The 19,030-nt window shown below is 39.4% G+C and overlaps 1 protein-coding gene across 2 annotated transcripts in view; it reads right to left on the bottom strand.

The window, feature by feature from the left end:
• Window positions 1-19,030, bottom strand: part of ELP4 (elongator acetyltransferase complex subunit 4) — a 154,940-nt gene that overhangs the window by 80,597 nt on the left and 55,313 nt on the right. Inside the window, exons 7-8 of one of the 2 annotated variants that reach the window (XM_035117893.2) lie at window positions 18,640-18,828; window positions 1,778-1,886 (exon numbers count right to left, since the gene is read on the bottom strand). In XM_035117893.2, the coding sequence (XP_034973784.2) occupies window positions 1,778-1,886; window positions 18,640-18,828 (298 nt within the window). The remainder of the gene's footprint in view (window positions 1-1,777; window positions 1,887-18,639; window positions 18,829-19,030) is intronic. The other variant, XM_035117904.2, reaches the window with a different exon arrangement.

Raw genomic sequence — 19,030 nt, 5'->3', positions numbered from 1 at the left:
TGGCTAATGTTTCTGTACACTTCAAATGGTAGTGGTAAATCACTGCCCCAATTCTGTCTTTTGAGAAATCTGGGGATGCTGCTTAAGAATGTTGTTGGTGGACTTAACCAGTTATCTATCTAGTAAAAGCTGTTGACATGAAAATAATAAGTAGAAATCAAACCACACCCATTGTTCAATGTTCTATTAAACATGCTTATGTTTTAAAACAAAGGAATTGTTATGCTCAGTTTAATACTAACACTCAATGCTTTAGGAACTAGTGCAGTAGCAAAGTTATATAAATGCAGCAAACCGAGAATGGTCTTAGGAAGTGTGTGCATGCTAAAAGCAGTAAACTGTGATGCAAGTCCACAAGTTATCAATGTTTTGAAATTGTAAAGCAAATACTATTAAATTATAAAGCTACTAATGTAAAAGTAATAATTTTTAATGTACAAGCCTTTCCACTTTTGAACAATATACTTCTTGACAAAGGATTTTTAGAAAGACAAATTTCCGAATGTTTTGCTCAGAAAGTTACAAATTAACCAAGCAGTGGTATGATTTATAGAAAAAATGAATTGTTACGAATTAATAGAGAAAAGAACACAACATTTTAAACAAGAACACAAGCACATTACAAAATATATGTGTTCCCTTACATAGCTTCACAACTATTAAAAAGTAACAATATTTAATCTGTAGTACTGTATTTGATTGAACCAATGCCACATGACCTATATAAGTAAAAAAAAAAAGCTATTTTTTCCAGTAGCTTTTTCATTTCCGATACTCACTTTGTTACTTAAGGAAATGATTTCAAGAGATTTGTTTGTTACATAAAAAGTACAGCACTAATCAAGCTGAAGCAAATAAGGTTCCATGACTCCATCCAAGCTGCATTTTCTCATTTTATGCCGAAGAGCATTTACACATTCTTACAACATTTACAGCTGGATTCAAATAAGCAGCTCAGTCTTTCGATGGAGGTTTCCATGGAACTACAGTAGTGTACAATAATAATAGTGGTAATTTATGCACACTCAAAGCTCTGTTCTGGATTAGCTAAAACTGTTTGTCATTCAGTTTAGACTCTTAATAACGTTTAAACTCTCTGAAAGTGTGTTCCAAGAACTTGCACAAAAATCTGTACAAAAGGATCCAGACAAAAATGTTGTTAAGACATTCTTGATGAAAATACAAGAAAAGCTGACTGCAATAAGTTTCTACAGCAAAACTGGTTTTATATATAATTTATATTGTACCATACATGTCTATTCTTCTGATTTTTAAAAACTTGTAGTTAAATTCAAGAAAATTAATTGGCAATCTTTAGAAATAAAATTCTCCCTTTGTGCTGTATCATTTAGCTGTCTGTTCACCGAAATATATAACTGTTCTTCATGTTCTCTATTTAGAACTTGGCAGATCAAAACTATTGATTTCATGACAATTTCAGCTCACTGGTCAGACAATTGCCAAGCCTCCTCTGCATGTGAATTCCCCAAAGCCTGCCTGTTGAGATGTACATCTGATTGAGCCATGCCTTGGTAATACAGCTTGACAACATGCAAGGAGTTGCCATGTTTCCTTTGCAGCCTTAATGCACTTTAGTAAAAAAAATAAATGTCTAAATCAAGATTGGTTAGCAAGGTGAAACATTTAAGAGGCATATTCAAAAATGAAATCAAATGCTACTTTATGGCAGATATTCCAATTGCAGGGTAAACTGCTAAGTGCCCTAGAAGCACTCAGGGCACACTTTTTGCATTGCTAAGGAAAGGACGGAACTTACCATGGTAATCCTTGTATAATGGATTGGTTTCTCTCTCAGAGCCAATAAATGATTCAAGACCAACTACCGTATCTGACAAGTTTGTAACACGTTCCATAATTGCTTTATTCTGTAAAACATGGAAACAAAATGCACAACCTGTGATGAAAAAGATAATTAAGGTTCAAAGAGCAGCCCTTTATATTCTCAATGACAATTTGAAGGAAAAATAGGTCATCGATACCTAGAAATTATTGAAAATGTGAGCAGCATTACCTCTCCTTTGCCATAGAATACACTGTCATGTTTTCTAATGTAATTTTTATTATTAAAATTAGAATATAGTTTGAAGGAAGCATTATGTATACATACATAATCCAATCCAATCAAAGGCCTGGTTCACAACACAACACACCAAGCCAAAGTTTGGCTTGGCAAGATGACACAAATGTAAAGAAACTCATAGCTGTTTTGCTCCTCTCACCAGTCCTTTCTGCAGCTGCACCATTCTGAGCTGAGTCAAGGTTTGGCTTAAGGTGCCATGTGAACCAGGCTGAAGTTAAGCATTTTCATGTTCTATTCATTTCTCCCCAGATGTTTTCCCCAGGGAGGTTCGGCTGGCACCTTCATTATACACCTTTAGGCGCCAGGTGAGAATGTTCCTCTTCAATCAGGCTTTTGGCTGATTAATATATGATACCCTGTTGTGAGAGGGCTGGGTGGGTTATTGTTTTCTCTGTTCTTGTTTTTACCAGGTATTTTATACTGTATTTTTCTGTTGTGAACTAACTTGAGATCTGTAGATGAAGGGTGGTATACAAATTTAATTAATAAGCAAGCAAGCAAGCAAGCAAACAAACAAACAAATGACACTTTGTGTGTCAGTAAAATTGCGTATATTTGAAACACTGTTAAAAAAACCTGTAAACACCCTGTTCTGCCCCACACCATTCCACCTCTTTTTGTGACATTTTTGGGTCACTTCTGAGGTTTACACGATGCACATACACGGTCATGCACATATTGAACACATGTAAATGGGGCGGGGGGGGTTGTATTTACTTACTCCTTCATTCATTAATTCATTTATTGGTTCAACCACCCTCCATCCATAGATCTCAGGGCAGTTCACAATACAAAAATACAAGATAAAAAAAATACAAAATACATAAAAAAACAAGAACAGACACAAGCCAATAACCCCCTTCCCCCACAACACATTTAAAAGGGTATCGGATCATAATCAGCCAAGGGCCTGCCTGAAGAGGAATGTTTTCGCTTGGTGCCTAAAGGTATATAATGAAGGCACCAGCCGAATCTCCCTGGGAAGAGCATTCCACAAATGGGAAGCTACTGTAGAAAATGCCTCTTCTTGTGTTGCCATCTTCTAGACCTCTCATGGAAGAGGCACATGAAGTAGGGCCTCACATGATGGTTGCAGGGGCTGGGTAGGTTCATACGGAGAGAGGTATTGCAGTCCTTGAGGTGTTGCAGTTCTGACGTAATCTCCTAGGGAAAGGATGGGCTGCAGTGGGATGTGGAAGTGTCTGAATCCAGGTACTGTATATTCCCGCGTATAAGACTACTTTTTAACCCAGGAAAATCTTCTCAAAAGTCGGGGGTCATCTTATCCGCTGGGTCGTATTTCTTATACGGCCAGTATATCCCAAACTCTATATTTTAACTGGAAAAGTTGGGGGCCGTCTTATACGCCCAGTCGTCTTATACACCGGAATATACCTCCTTTCATGTTGCACCACCAAGAGCAGATTCCTCAAGCTTCTGACTTGTTGGAAGTTAAGAAGGACAGGAACCTGAGGAATATGCTGCTTTTGAATTCAAAGCCCTACTGGTTTACAGTTCTCAGATTAATATGCAGATTGAAATGTTCTGCTTTGAGGGGGGAAATGCCCAAGAGGTTTTTATGAGATATCTCACTTTAACCCTCCACTTCTATTTATAGGTAGAAGGTTCAAATGGTTTAAAAATCTGGCTCCTGTTATTAATGTTCCAAAAGGGAATGCAGATATATATAATAATATGCTTCCAGGGGCATAATGACATCCCATCCCTCCAAAGGACGACCACAAAAGTATCTTTAAATATAAAATTGCCCTTCCTCTGAGGATCACAGAGTGGATTACGATATGAAAACGCAAAAATACATACCATAGTAACAGACAAAAACACTGCCCTCCCCCTAGTTTAGAAGGTTGTAAATGGTTTAATTCAGGGGTCAGCAACCTTTTTCAGCCGTGGGCGGGTCCACCGTCCTTCAGGCCATGTGGTGGGCCTGACTATATTTTTTTGGGGGGGAAATGAATTAATTCCTATGCCCCACAAATAACCCAGAGATGCATTTTAAATAAAAGCACACATTCTACTCATGTAAAAACATCAGGCAGGCCCCACAAATAACCCAGAGATGCATTTTAAATAAAAGCACACATTCTACTCATGTAAAAACATCAGGCAGGCCCCACAAATAACCCAGAGATGCATTTTAAATAAAAGGACATATTCTACTCATGTAAAAACACACTGATTCCCGGACCGTCCGTGGGCCGGATTAAGAAGGCGATTGGGCTGCTTTGGTCCACGGGCCTTAGGTTGCCTACCCCTGGTTTAATTAGCCAAAGACATGGAAGAAGAGGAATGTTTTTACCTGGTGACTAAAGATATCCAACAAAGGTGCCAGGCGAGCCTCCCTAAGAGAACATTCCACAAGTGGGGAGCCACCACAGAAAAGGCCCTTTCTCATGTGCCACCCTTCGGACCTCTTGTGGAGGAGGCACACAAAGAAGGGTCTCAGATGATGGTCACACAAGAATGGGCCTTTTCTGTGGTGGTTCCCCACTTGTGGAATGCTCTCTTAGTTAGGTCTGCATTAGTTTGTATGGGAAGAGGCGGTTCTTGAGGTACTGTGGTCCTGAGCTACTTAAGGCTTCATAGGTCAAAGGGCCCAGAAAGTAATTGGCAGCCATTGAGTCAGGCCAGGATTTGCATTACTGTATATACTTATTTTTTTCCTTGTCCCAGTGATCAATCTGGCTGCTGAATTCTGCACTGAATAAAATAGAATATTAAGATACCCTCCATAAATTTATCCAGCTCAAGTCTTGGACAGTTCCTTGCTCCTAGGACATTCCAAAAAGATCAATAGTCAAATCCTCTTTTGCAAACCGCCCCCCTCATTAAGGTATTTTTAGAATGCAGTTGATAACCATGGGGGGCCATTTTCTAAACTTAACAGTCTGTTTTTACAAACAACTCTGCCTCTATTTATGAAGTACTTTCTCCATTGCAACGAGAACCTGAGTCCCTGTTCTCAGTACATACTACCTGAGCTCATTCTTCCTGAATAAGGACTGAACAAGGCCTATCTATTCTGGTAAGAAATACATGAAAAAAATCTGCATTTGAGTAGCTTATACTTATGCTGTGATCAACTGATCAGAATAAAACTCGCTCTTCTCTCATTTCCAGTGACTGAGACACTGAGACTGATACAATACATACCCTCAAATACAGCACCAAATGTTTTTGAACTATACTAGTTAGGAAACTGAGATTAAACAACACTTTCTTCGTTCAGATGCAATGAGAAACTGGTTTAAACTAGCCAGGATCGGAATAACAAAACTGGTATGCAAGGAGGAGAGGGATGACACTTGTTTGTACCTTAATAAACTATGATTTGTTAATCAGGCCAGTATTACTACATCCAAACTAACCCTACATGTAATGATACTAAACACTAATATCCACTAAAATCCAAAAAAACTATTATTATTATTTAGTAGTAAATTTTTATTTATTCTTTATTGTTAATTATTGTTTGTGTTGTTATTGTTATTATTATTAAACTGTATCCAACCAGGCTATCAGACTAGTTTTGACTTTGAAAGGCGCAGAGGTGCTTGGCTGTAGACAGAGCTCCGAGTTCTGAAATTCTGTGATGGCCACTAAAAATGAGATCTTGAAGGAGACCTCCCCTTGTGGTTCAAAGGGAGGCTTCTGTAAAGCTGATAGCACCTTGTGGAAGTCCCAGGATGGGAATCTGTGGCTGGTCCGGGAAGACTTTGGAGTTGCCTCTCTAAGGAATCTTTTCAAGAGCAGATGGGATGAGAGGGGGGCAGTGGGTGGTCATGACAGGATAGAAGAGAGAGCCACTGCTTGCCATTTGAGTGTATTTTGGTGAAGGCCTTTGCCAAGGCCATTCTGGAGAAAGGAAAGGATAGGGGAAAACTTACACTTTCTTGGAGAAGAGTATTGTGGTTGCACACCAGAGTTGAAAGGTTTCCCAGGCGGATTGGTACTAGTGGATGGTGGAGGGCCTCCTGGAGTGTACCAATGACATCTGTAGGTAAGTCCAGCTTTCTAAAGAGTCATTGTTCAAACTCCATGCAGTCAGCTGGAGGCAGTTGGGATCCAGATAAAAACTGGGTCCTGAGATAGAAGATCTGTGAGGTAAGTACCATGGAGGGGAAACTGCCAGGTGGAGCATTTGAGAGAACCAATAACAACAAGACCAGAATGGTGTGATGAGGAGCTCTTCTCTGATCTTCTGGAGGACCCTCAGAATAATGGGAAGTGGAGGGAAGAAAATACCTGGTAGCCATGGGAAGAGTGGGGAATCATTCCACAGCTCCAATAATGGTGACTGCAATCTGGTAAAGAACAGTGGGAGCTGATGATTCTAGTTTGAGGCAAACTTGGCATTGGCTGAACTTTGACAGAAGCGGATGGAAAACTGTCGAATGCAGTTGCCATTTTGCTTGGTCCATTTTCCTGCAGCTCGGCCAGTCTCCTTGCATGTTCAGGAGACTGGAGATGTGCTTGGCTGTGACTGACTGGATGTTGTGTTCTGTCCAGCTGAGGAAGAGACACACTTCTGCCTGAAGCTCCCAAAATTGGGTGCCTCGTCTGTTGATGCTGGATTTCACTATGATGGACTCTGTGATGGATTAGGACAGGCATGTCAAACTTGCGGCCCTCCAGATGTTTTGGACTACAATTCCCATCTTCCCCAACCACTGGTCCTGCTAGCTAGGGATCATGGGAGTTGTAGGCCAAAACATCTGGAGGGCCGCATGTTTGACATGCCTGGATTAGGACATTAATGAGTTTGATAGAGTTTCCATTTTGAATTTCCTGTAGATTACCTATTGGTTCAGAAATTTTAGGTCCAGGATTGCTCTCCCTGAAACGTCGTCTTTTTTGGGTACCACGAAGGAGATTGAATAGATGCCGAAGAAGCATTTCTCTGTACAGACTGGTTCTAGTGTCACTGATTGTACTTATACCTGCCCTTTCACTTTAAGAAAGAGCTACAAGGCAGCTAATGTAGTGTTGGATTCTGTGAACTGTGAATGGGAGGAAGCTGGTAGAAGATAATTTTTCTAGCCAGCTTTGGCTAGACTTCTCCTAAAAGCTAAGCATGTGTGTTGCTATCTTCTCCAGTGGGAGAAGAGAATGAGTGTTGGGGGTTGGGGGAGAGACAAAGTAAGTTTGTGTTTGTGGTTCAGAAAAAAGTGGGTTTTCCAGTGAGTAAAACTCAGGCACAGTCTCTCCAGATAATGCCGAACTAACTCTCAGTATCTATTATTACTGGCTATTGCAGGCTGGGGCTGATGGGAGTTGGAGTCCAACAGCTTATAGAAGGCCACAAATTCCCCAACACTGCTCTAGCACTGAAATACCCCAGACAAAGGTAATACAAGGTTTCCTTTGTCCTCTATGTATCATAGTATCAAACCTTAGATAATCAGACCTCAGATATCTAGGCCTTAGATAATCAGTATCAGTAAATGAGTCTGGATACAGACTGGTAGCCAGTACAATTTTAACAATAAAGGTAGAGTCTCAAGTTCCAGAAGATGAGCCCATTCAGAACATGAGCAGCAGTATTTTCTGAGAGGTAGTTACAGGTAGGTAGCTGTGTTGGTCTGCCGTAGTCGAAACAAAATAAAAACATTTCCTTCCAGTAGCACCTTAGAGACCAACTAAGTTTGTTCTTGGTATGAGCTTTCGTGTGCATGCACACCTCTTCAGATAAACTGAAACAGAAGTCACCAGACCCTTATATATATAGTGAGAGGGTGTGGAGGGGTATTACTCAGAAGGGTGGTGGGAATGGGTGATTGTCTGATAGGTGTGATAAACCTGTTAACGACCGCAAAAAAATTATTTTGTTCTGAGAGGTATGCAAGCATAGTTCCACAAAGAATAGTCCAAGCTTGTCTCTAAACTAAAAAAATATCCCAAATGCTGCAACCTTTTCTTACATAAGTGTTGCTCCACCCCTTCAATCATTTTGGTTGCTCTTTCATGAAACTTTTCCAACTCGACAATATCCTTTTTGAAGTGAGGTGACCAGAACTGTACACAGTATTCCAAATGCAGTTGCATCATAGATTACCAGCAACAACAGGCAACGTAAGAGATATACAAAGACAGGGATAACATCCCGAGGCTCAGTTTTGTCCCCATGTCTACTCTGGCAACACTACTGCAGAACCAAATGTCACTCACAGTATCTGGTGTTCATTCACCTGATCAGCTTTTGCCTGGGTGATATATCACTGAGGACCTCACTCAGCGGTATTATCGCTGGTGAAAATGCCACCACTTCTGGGTCCCTTTGCTAGCAGTGGCCGCTAGAGTTCCTTCCTCCAGCGGTGCTGCTAGCAGAGGGACTCAGGAGCAGCGGCAGTTTCACCAGCAATATATCACTGAGTGAAACTGCCATTGCACTCTGCCCTCATATGATTGCAGACGGAGAAACAAGCTGTATCAGTGAGGCGCTGATACACCTTGTTACTCCCTCTGCATCTTTAAACTACTCGGATGAGGAGTGTGCAGCTGCCCTTACCATAGCCCAGCAGTTAAAGGAGCCCCCAGCCCGGTGCTGGCTCCTGTGAGCTGGCACGCCGGGAGGGGGCCCTCCGTGAAACCGGTCAGCTGAGGAGAGTGTGGTTGGTGCTCCCCACTTTGAGCAGTTAAAGGAGCCCTGATGCTTTGCCTGCTCTCGTGTGAGCAGCGAGGAGCGCTGGGGCTGTCTCAGCTGGAGAGCGGGATTCCTCCTGATCCCCAGCCCAGCTGAGCTGCGCAAACAAGCTGTGTTGTCCCAGCGCCTGGGTAAAACAGCCTCAGTTCCTGATGTGAGAGCTGGGGCAGTTTCCCCAAGGGCCTCAAGGGCAGAAGCCAATGCAGCTTGTTTTTTCAACATTGCAGTATATTGCCAAACCGCAATGTTTGGCTGGCGATACACAGTGATGTTGAAAAGCTGGTATCACCCAACCCTTGCTTACAACATGATGTAGGCCACTATCTGCATTCTACTGAGGACAACCAGGTTAGTCTTCTGGCATCAGAAATGGCAATATCCAGAAACCAGGGGGAACACATTTCTGTAACTGATCTTAAAAAGGTCATCCTCGAACAAAGGAATTTCAAAGAAAGACTGCAACATGAAACTGCTGAATTGCAAATCATAAAGACTGAACTGAGACAAAGTTTTTTTTTTAAAAAAATTGTACCACATGTGCCAATGCCAGGATATCTGTGTTATCAACAGTAACTGTTTATTGTGAATAGTTATTGTTAATAATATATTTATCCCTGTTCATACTGTCTGCATTTCATTTCTTTTTGACTTCACTGGTTACATTCCTCCCCCAACACATGATAACCCTTCATGTATCTGATGAAGAGGGCAATAGTCCATGAATTGTAATTTGATCCAGGTACAACTTGATCTATGGAGGCAATAACAGATTAAGAACAGCAGCAAGCACACAAACGTTTGGAGTAAAACTACAAAACTCAGTAACAGGATAGAATAAGCCATTTTGTCATCTTAAAGATATAGAAAATTGCACATAACAATCAAGTCATTTGCCTGAGGCCATGTAAGCAAAATGTAGGACAAAATTTGGTTTCTGTATTCCATGTGTGCTGTCTTCTTAAACTATATGCAGGTCATATGATTTAAATATTGTGCATACACCTCAGTATTTGACTAGGCCAAGGAAGGGGAACCTTTAGGTTTATTAGGGACGGGGGGAGGGATTTTTGGGACAAGTCAGTCCATTATACAAAAAGGGACGGGTTCTACTTTAACCAAAAATGGAATCAGATTGCTACTATTGAGCTATGAAAATTTATATTCCAATATGAACAAAAGTTCATCCAATCAATGTTACTTCCAGCTTTGTCTGCAACATATTTTTTACATATATAATAAAGAAGGATGGATATGAGAATCCTATTGGTTTCAACAGAACTCTCTTCCAAGAAAACATCCTTAGCACTGATATTTAATTTATACTACAGACAAGACATTTGAGTAAGAGGTTGGATACCTGTGTCAGTTGTCTGAAAAATGTAGCATATTTTGAACAGGTTTTTCTGTAGTCAGGGTAGAATAGAAATACTGCTTTACTAGTTATAATTTTAATTTTTTATGCATTTCAAAGACAGAAATAATATTAGAGGCAGAATGACTTTGGGAAATCTGAATTCTTGTTAGAAACCAAGTACCTCTTTCTGATTCAGTTTAAATATAACAAATGTGCTGCATTTGAACCTGCTATATATCTCTGCTGCTTCCTTAAAAGAGGGACCAAACAGCGACTTGCCTACATATGCAATCACCAACAAGCAAATATCAAACAGAGCATCCATCTGATGTTTGTAATCAAATGGTAGGTTAAAGATACTGAATTTTACAATCAGTTTACACTAATCCCTTATTGAGTATAAAATTATAGCCTGTCATCAGGAACAGGCTGGCAAAACTAGGTCCAGATGGGAGACTGGCTGGGAAAAAAGATGAAATAGGTGGGGAAATGATGGGAATCTGACAGAAGACATGACTGCTCCCTCTGCTGGCAAGGCCCTCATCTGCTTTAATTTTTAACTAATGACTAGTTTTTCTTTAAATATTAATGATGCAGCCAATAAATAATGCAAAGTGTTCCTTCTTCGGTCTGTTGCTGTGTGTTTTCACATTTCTGAACTCATGATGCCCTATTTTACAAAAATAATTTTTAAGAAAAGAGAAGGCTGAAGGATTTATCAGCTAGCTTTTCCTGTTTTAAATGGCACAATTAAACAGCACCTTTTTTAAAATGTGAACTTTGATATGTACTGTTTATGTTTCAGAAATTTAAAGTAAATATAATGAATGTGACACAACATATACTTTAAAGTACATGCTATACAGACATTTCTAAATCTCATGCCATCCAACACAGCTCATGGGGGAGGAGTAGGGAGAACGGATTTTGAAGGGTTTCTAACAGAAAGACTCTTGAAAAATATTTCTTATTTGATCTGCAACGTAAGTTAATAAGCTGAAGTAAGACCATTTTATAAACATCAATTGAAGGATTTTGGACTCCAACCAGAAACTCCCAGAACAGGAGGGATCGTTTTTTTTCACCCACTGTTCTCATCTGAATCCTGGCTGAAAAGCTACTCCAGCTCCCAGCCTTCCAGAAGGCTCCATCCCAGGAATCCTCGTCTGCCATTTGGTTTGCTGATTTTAATCTCTCAGGACTTTCTTACAGTGGCTCCACTATGCTGAACTGGCACTTGCTTCAAGAAGTGAGTTATTATTAAACTTGTAGGTCAATTGTGGCACTAACAACTCTTTGGAAGCTTTCAGCCACAGTGTACAATTTGCTGGAGTAATTAAATATTAATTCTAAGTGTTACATTTTGTGGCTAAGAGCTTTTATTTTCCATCATCAGTCTGGAACAGAAAGAGGTTAGAAGGCTAATTTAATCTCCCTCCCTCCCCCTAGCATTAAAGCTTAACTACACAGGGCACAAAAACATCATTAAAGATGCAACATTCCTTTATATCATAATTATCATGTAATTAATAGAACAGACCTAAAAGATAGAGATAAGCAGGTAGGTGTTAAGAAAATAAGGCAATATTCTGTACTTTATAAAAGTATTTTGCAGAAATTTGACTATACATTAATGTTAAAATCATGTTTATTTGTTCTATTTAGAAAAAGCTACATTTGAGCAGCAAACACTCTTCGGTGGTTTTCAAAAGTGCATCACCTTATTTATAAATAACACAAAACATTCATGAAATATAAACATTACCAAACTTTCATTTTCCATACAGATAATCAAATCCTAATTATTCTTACTAGACTCTCGTTCCTTTTCTCAGAATTGTCTAAATAAGCTCTATACATGAGCTGCCTGCCTTCTGCCTTTGTAACAGTTGTGTCCATACTTGGACGCTAGACATTATATTAACTATCTAGCTCAGCAGCCAAAATACTCCATATGCCTAAACAGATGAGTACTCACTATACTGTGAGAACATCTAACAATTTCAATCAATTATGCAGTCTTCATTCTGAAATCTTGACTCTCACTTAAACAAGAGCAAGTTATTTTATAGAACTCTACAATTTATTTCAGATTAGACAAACACATTTGTTCTGTAACTTGGTTTTGTTGTTGCTAATCTCAGAATCACACAACTGAAGTGTACCCAGTGAATCATATACTTCAGTCTACATTTTTTAAAAAGGAGAATATAGCTCTAAGGCTGTCCTTCAAAAATACGTTCTCTTGAAAGACCCTAGGAAAGAAGATTGCAATTTTCTTGAGACGATTTAGACTGCAATTCTGGAAGTCCGTCCCACTGAATTCAATACTCGATACTTTTAGTAGACATGTTTAGGATTACACTGTTAATCTACTGCTGAATGTCAAAGTTAATTTTAAAAAAGTATTTGAGAACTGTCAAAATGTCCCCACCACCCTCCCCACCACCAAGATCAGATACATTGGGGAGGGGGATCAAAATGAAGTACAAGGAATCTTCCATAGGTGACAGAATTTGTGGAATGTGCCATCTACCCAATTTTGGGTGATTTTTCTTTCATCCAGCAGCTCCTATGCCCCATCTCAAGCTACCATCAAATATTTTCCCCACCCTGAGGAGAGGTTTTTACAGGGTAGGTGGTACAAGCAGTAGACTTGGGGCAGGGAATTCCCTTGTGTGAAGCTTCCCTCTGCTCAAAAATCCAATGCTATTTTTGTTGTTTAGTATAGTTTATCTTCTTAAATAACATGTGTGAAATTTTACAAATTAGTTCATGATTTATTACAGCTTCCACCAAGGGACTCAGATAAACATTGTTTTAGTTTCATAAAACTCTTCCTGTGGACTGGTGCAGAGGTAATAGTTGGGAGGAGTATGGTAACTGCAGCTATGAAACTGGGAGATGGAAAAAAGTTTTATGCCCTCTAGCTCAGGGGTCCCCAAACTAAGGCCCGGGGACCAGATGCGGCCCAATCGCCTTCTAAATCCAGCCTGCGGACACTCCGGGAATCAGCATGTTTTTACATGAGCGGAATGTGTCCTTTTATTTAAAATGCATCTCTGGGTTATTTGTGGGGCATAGGAATTCGTTCATATTTTTTCCCCAAAATATAGTCCGGCCCCCCACAAGGTCTGAAGGACAGTGGACCGGCCCCCTGCTGAAAAAGTTTGCTGATCCCTGCTCTAGCTTCTCTCCTCTCTAGAGTGAATCTCGGTTGGGCCTGACTACTGTTAACTGTTGTCAAGGAAAACTAGGGATCCCTTTAACCAAGATGCGAAATCAGCTTTGAAGTCTGATTTCAAAACCGTGTTAAGAAGGAAACCACATCAGCCTAACAATGATTCATGCCAGTACAGATATAATACTTAATCATACTCACAGGCGACTAAGGAAGAGGGGGAGAAACTTGCTTGTGAAAGCACTGTGGAGAGGGACTTTGTGATCTGGCGGCACACACCCAATCTCTTAACCATGGTTAGGAGATGCTCATTGTTACACCTGCTAAAGATGATTAGGTCAAGGATATGTGACTTGTCCAGGACAAGTTACTTTTTTGCACATGGTTGAAATATTCAGAATATTATTATTTTTAATGCAAAATTGGTTTACAACGAAATTACTATCAACCTGGCAAACCTGATCCCACAAGTCTAAAAAGGTAAAGGGACCCCTGACCATTAGGTCCAGTCGTGACCGACTCTAGGGTTGCGCGCTCATCTCGCATTATTGGCCGAGGGAGCCGGCGTATAGCTTCCAGGTCATGTGGCCAGCCTGACAAAGCCGCTTCTGGCAAACCAGTGCAGTACATGGAAACGCCGTTTACCTTCCCGCTGTAGCGGTTCCTATTTATCTACTTGCATTTTGACGTGCTTTCGAACTGCTAGGTTGGCAGGAGCTGGGACCAAGCAATGGGAGCTCACCCCGTCACAGGGATTCGAACCGCCAACCTTCTGATCAGCAAGCCCTAGGCTCAGTGGTTTAACCACAGCGCCACCTGGGTCTACGACCTTCTATAACTCCATGTGCAGTCATCAAAATGTTCCCTTTTATTTACATTTAGAAAATAAAGTAGCACAAATCTAGTCTTAGTACCATGAAAACTTAACTTCTATATTTTTCCTCTAGATGAGCACCAAACACATTTTCTGTTGTACAGAGACTACAAGATGGGAAATCTTGGGAAATCTTAAATAAATGTAATTTTTAAAAATAGAGAGAATATAAAAATATTAGTTCTATATGGTATTCTTTACTTCCAAGAATAAAACTGCTTAAAGAAAAAAAATCAACGCAGAAAAATATATTAGCACATAGCCTGCTCTATTTGATAATCTAAAATATTCTAATTGATTTGAAAGAGACTTTAGAGGCAATAATACCCAGCATGAACACAAAAGTCTATAGATGTGAAGAGGTTTGTTTCTGGTTTTCTTTCTACTGAGAAACATAATGTAACATGTACTCACTTCAGTGAATTCAAAGAAGCAAGATATAAATAATTCACCATCTACATTTTTAAACATATCATATGAAATAATGAAAACACCACACTAAACAGCACCTCACTGAATCCTTGAGGAATATAACAAGGCTTATTCCTACTGACTTTTCATTTATCAGTTTCCCTTGGTATATGCTGAGTAATAATTCTATCCACTTATGAAACAGGTTCACTTTAACAAGTTGGATCCTACAACAAAACTAAACAAATTAGCAATTTGTACTGTTTGTTGCAGGACTAAATAGTATAGTTTCTCCCCCAAACAGATATAGTTCCAATCACTATTTACTACCCTGCAGAAAAGCAAATTGTAACTGCTCATGCACCATGGGGCTTTCCTGCCCCCAACTTGCAACTGCCTGTGCTCCTTAAAAAGCTACTTTTGAGAGAGTTGGAATATGACAATAGGGAAGGGAAATTGGAGATATTTGGGGAGGGACAGCTTGCACAGGCAGAACTCTGCTTGTTTTTCTCCAATTACTCCTTCCACTGCAGAACCTAGGGCCACATCCCAGGTCTTTCTCAAGAGCTCAACCCTCAGGAGAGGCTTTTCAGGACTGTGACATAAGTGAGTTCCATTCATATAATCTTTAGATCCAAGCCTATACATCTTCATTTTGTAGAGTTTGATGTTATTCTACTGCAAGACACAGATGATAAAGGCATACAAACACAAATACCGGTAGCAACAAAATGTTCAGGGCCCTTACAGATGTCTATCACCCTGACTAGATCTTTTAGACTGTTCAGTGATCACAGCAAATAGAAGCACTATAAAGGGTTATCTTCCAATTCACATTCCTGGAGAATATATTGCATTATTGGCCTCTATGGTGGTAAGTTTTGATTCAGCTCGCAATAAAGCAATTTAGGAAACCAATTTTGTAGTTTCCCCAGTCTTTAACAACCCAATTTTTCTGACAGTTCCTGTCCAATGCAATAAACTCCCATGGAAACTACATAGATCATAAATGATTATTTAATCTAAAGGCTATAGGAGAAAAGTTGTTGTGTTAATTTACTAAATAATAGTAATAATACTAATAATAGCTACATTTGTGTTACATTTGCTAAACAATTGTGTGCATTATATACACATTAAGTGGTTTTACTCTTAAACATGTTTTTTTTTAAAAAGGAGACATTTTATTGTTTTAATTTTTTTGTAAGCTGCCTTGTAAGGAGTGCTCTTGAAAACCAAGATATAAATACATTAAATAAATAAGCTAATTCTACTGGAAATATTGAATAAATTGACATATAGAACTGCACATGAATCTCTTTTATGCTAAGGTGAAACAAGGAAAACTTTTGTCTTTTAGACAAAGATCTTTCCCTTACGTTTTTTTAATCCACTCACAAATCCCAGCAACAGAGTTGTGAGAAGCTCAGTAGTGAGAATGTGAGCAGCTGCTGTTATTAGAACTAAAAAGTCTGTCTAGTGCTTGAGACTGAGAGACCACATGTTCGGCTGTCCTCTCATCTTGCCATCCTCACCAATTAACTATTAACATGGAGGGCTGGACACATGCTCTTGGGGGCTCTTTAACAGGCTTCTTGGAGACTGGAACAACTACACAGCAGGGCTCTGGGAACTGAGTAATGTGGGATATAGGAAAACCTCAGCCGCTTTGCTCCTCCTGATGACAGTTTGCTCTGCAGTTTAAGCATTCTGTTAAGTTACTGCTTAATGGAAAGAGGATGCTTGAGGTTTAACCACTGCTAGCTACGTTTAATGTTACTACTGTGACAAATACATCAAAATTAATACAACAAATTTCTTCACTAAGCCTAGTCAAAGGTGACACATAGGGTTTTAATGTTAAATCTGCAAAATGCTGGGGAAAGTGTGTGTGTGTGTATGTGTGGAAACCAAATATTTAAGTGGGAGCTGCTAGCAATTGGAAATGCAGCATTCTTTGCTATTATAAAGGTATTTTACTTAGGTTAATAACGCATGAAGTCTTTACTATTTGTCCATGCCAATATTAAAGTTCTATTACTGAGATTATGAATGTGTGTAGTCTTTCATATTTGTTAATACCAATATTAATATTTGCAACTGAAAACCATGGGCTTAAACTAATTGAATGTGGGAACATAGTCGGTAGAGCCTGGTTTTTCCCATCCTCTGCCAGCTCAAGGACTCAGGTGCACCACAAGTAGAGCCCAAGGGCCACTGCAGGGAAGGGAGTTTTCTGTGCACATCCAATCTCTCCATCTTGCCCCTTACAACATGCGAATTACTTATGCTCACTACAGGAGTAACTTGAATGATGCAGAAATAGGGATTCAACAGGAATGGAGGAGCCATGCATGGACTTCCAATTCCTGGCAGTGCTGCCTTCCAGACCACTTTTATGTGCTCATATTAGCAGGGGAGAAGGAAAATAAGGCTGAATTGGATCCTTATGGGATTCCTATGTACACATGCTGCTTCTGTTCTTGACTGAATCAAGTCCTATAAGTACAAAATTTGAATATTCATACTTAGCAAACCCAAAATGTATTTGTTTTAGGTAAAATGGCTGTTACAATGTATGCTCTATCTCTTAACTTTCCATTACAAAGAGACCAAATCTGCAACAGAACTAATTGTTCTAATTTCGGGGCGATACAAAAAGCGCTCAAGGGCTCTGAAGTCATACTGTTGTGATAGACATTTCAAAAATAAATAAAAATATTCTGTCTAGGCTATTCAAAATCCAGTAGCAAGATCAGTTAGGAAACAGTCAGAAACATGCTATGTGAATGGGTACCTCGGGATTAAATTCCTTCTCTCCATCTGTAATGCCCTGCACAGTTCAAATGCAACTACCGTAGGTCAAAGCCCTCTTTAACTTTAAACCTAAAATATCTAAGGTTGTTCCCCTTATCTCTATGAAACTAATTTTATCAAATAAAGTATTAGACTAGCCTTGAAATATTTTTCTTTATGAAACCATATAGGCTGCTTGTCACTATTTCAGAAATTAAAAGTGCTAATATGTTATTATTATTTGCTCCAATAGTTGCCAAATTCAGAAATCAAGCATAAAATTTGTAATTCCTTGTCTATTGTGCTTCACACATAATACTAAGCTAAATCATGGTTTAGTATGAACAAGCTTACATGTAAGCACTCTTTGCTCCTCCTCAGTTGTTTTACTGCTGCACTGAGCTAAGCAGTGCATTAGTGTGTCATATGAACATGGGCTTGTGGTTTAGCTCTCTCCAGAAACATCATAAGCTGAGCCAAGGCCTGTCCTATGGTTTACAGCTTGTGGTTTGTCTGGAGAACAGCCATATCATGAGCCCATATTCCAATGACATGCTAAGCAAAACCACTGCTTACTTCAATGCTGTATAGCAGGGATTAGTGGGGAGGTGGAAAAGCAGATCTCTCTGGGAATTTGCATATTTGCTTGTTCTCACAAAGTCATGTTTTGACTTAGTGTTACCTGCAAATGAGGGCACTATACAGTATTTGCTCTCCCTTCATCTTCTGTGACCATTCCAGTGCTCTGTTAACTCTTCAAAGTAAAATCTAATCAATGTGAGATTTGCCCAGCAAACATCTTCAGGATCCTTGTACATATGTCATCATGCTGTACTTTTTCAATTTAATTTAACTTGCCTATTCTTCTTTTCTATTCTAACCTCTGGCCATACACTTGGAATAGTTTGTTAAGCTTAACTTTTCCTTTAAAAATGACTAGAAACACCGCATTTCCCCATTTACCACACTTTCTCATAAGACTATGATGGCCTAGCACAACTTTAAATAACATAGTTAAATTGAGTTATATTAAATAAAATAATAATAATAATTTAACATTTGCTACTGAAAAATACAGCTAAAATAAGGTGGACTTTAGCAATTCAATAGCACCACTTTGGCATATTCTGATCATTAAGTATCCATTTAAGTGATTGTGGAAAAAAGCAGCATAGTAGTCTTCTAAATAATTAAAAATAACTTGACTGTGCTTTTCTTTATGTATCCACCACAATTGTTGCAATTAGAATAGGCCTACCTGGATCAGATGAGCTGGAATAGTAATAATGCAGGCAGACAAAGATGTTCTAAGGAGACCACGGAGAGCATACATAAATTTGGTGAGACTATGAATATTTTGTGGATTTTCAGTACTACAAATGTCATCACCCCATAGTACTGAACCAATGCTCTGAATTCCAATCCTCAAAATGTTTCTTTGCTTCTTCTGTCAAATATGAAAAAGGTAACATATTCAGTAACATTTGAAACATTGAAAGGAAAGAAATAAACTCTAGAATATCCCTGCTGGGATCGGGGAGCAGGGGGATGAGGTGGAAATGAGAGAAAGGAGTAGGTGGGTTTATAGGGAAATCCGAGAGCAAAATGCACTGCCACTCACAGGCTTTCCCCCTAAGCTGTCCCGCAAT

This window comes from Zootoca vivipara, chromosome 1 (genome assembly GCF_963506605.1).
Source record: "Zootoca vivipara chromosome 1, rZooViv1.1, whole genome shotgun sequence".
NCBI classification, from domain to species: Eukaryota; Metazoa; Chordata; class Lepidosauria; order Squamata; family Lacertidae; genus Zootoca; species Zootoca vivipara.
This window is presented reverse-complemented; position numbering and strand designations above follow the sequence as displayed.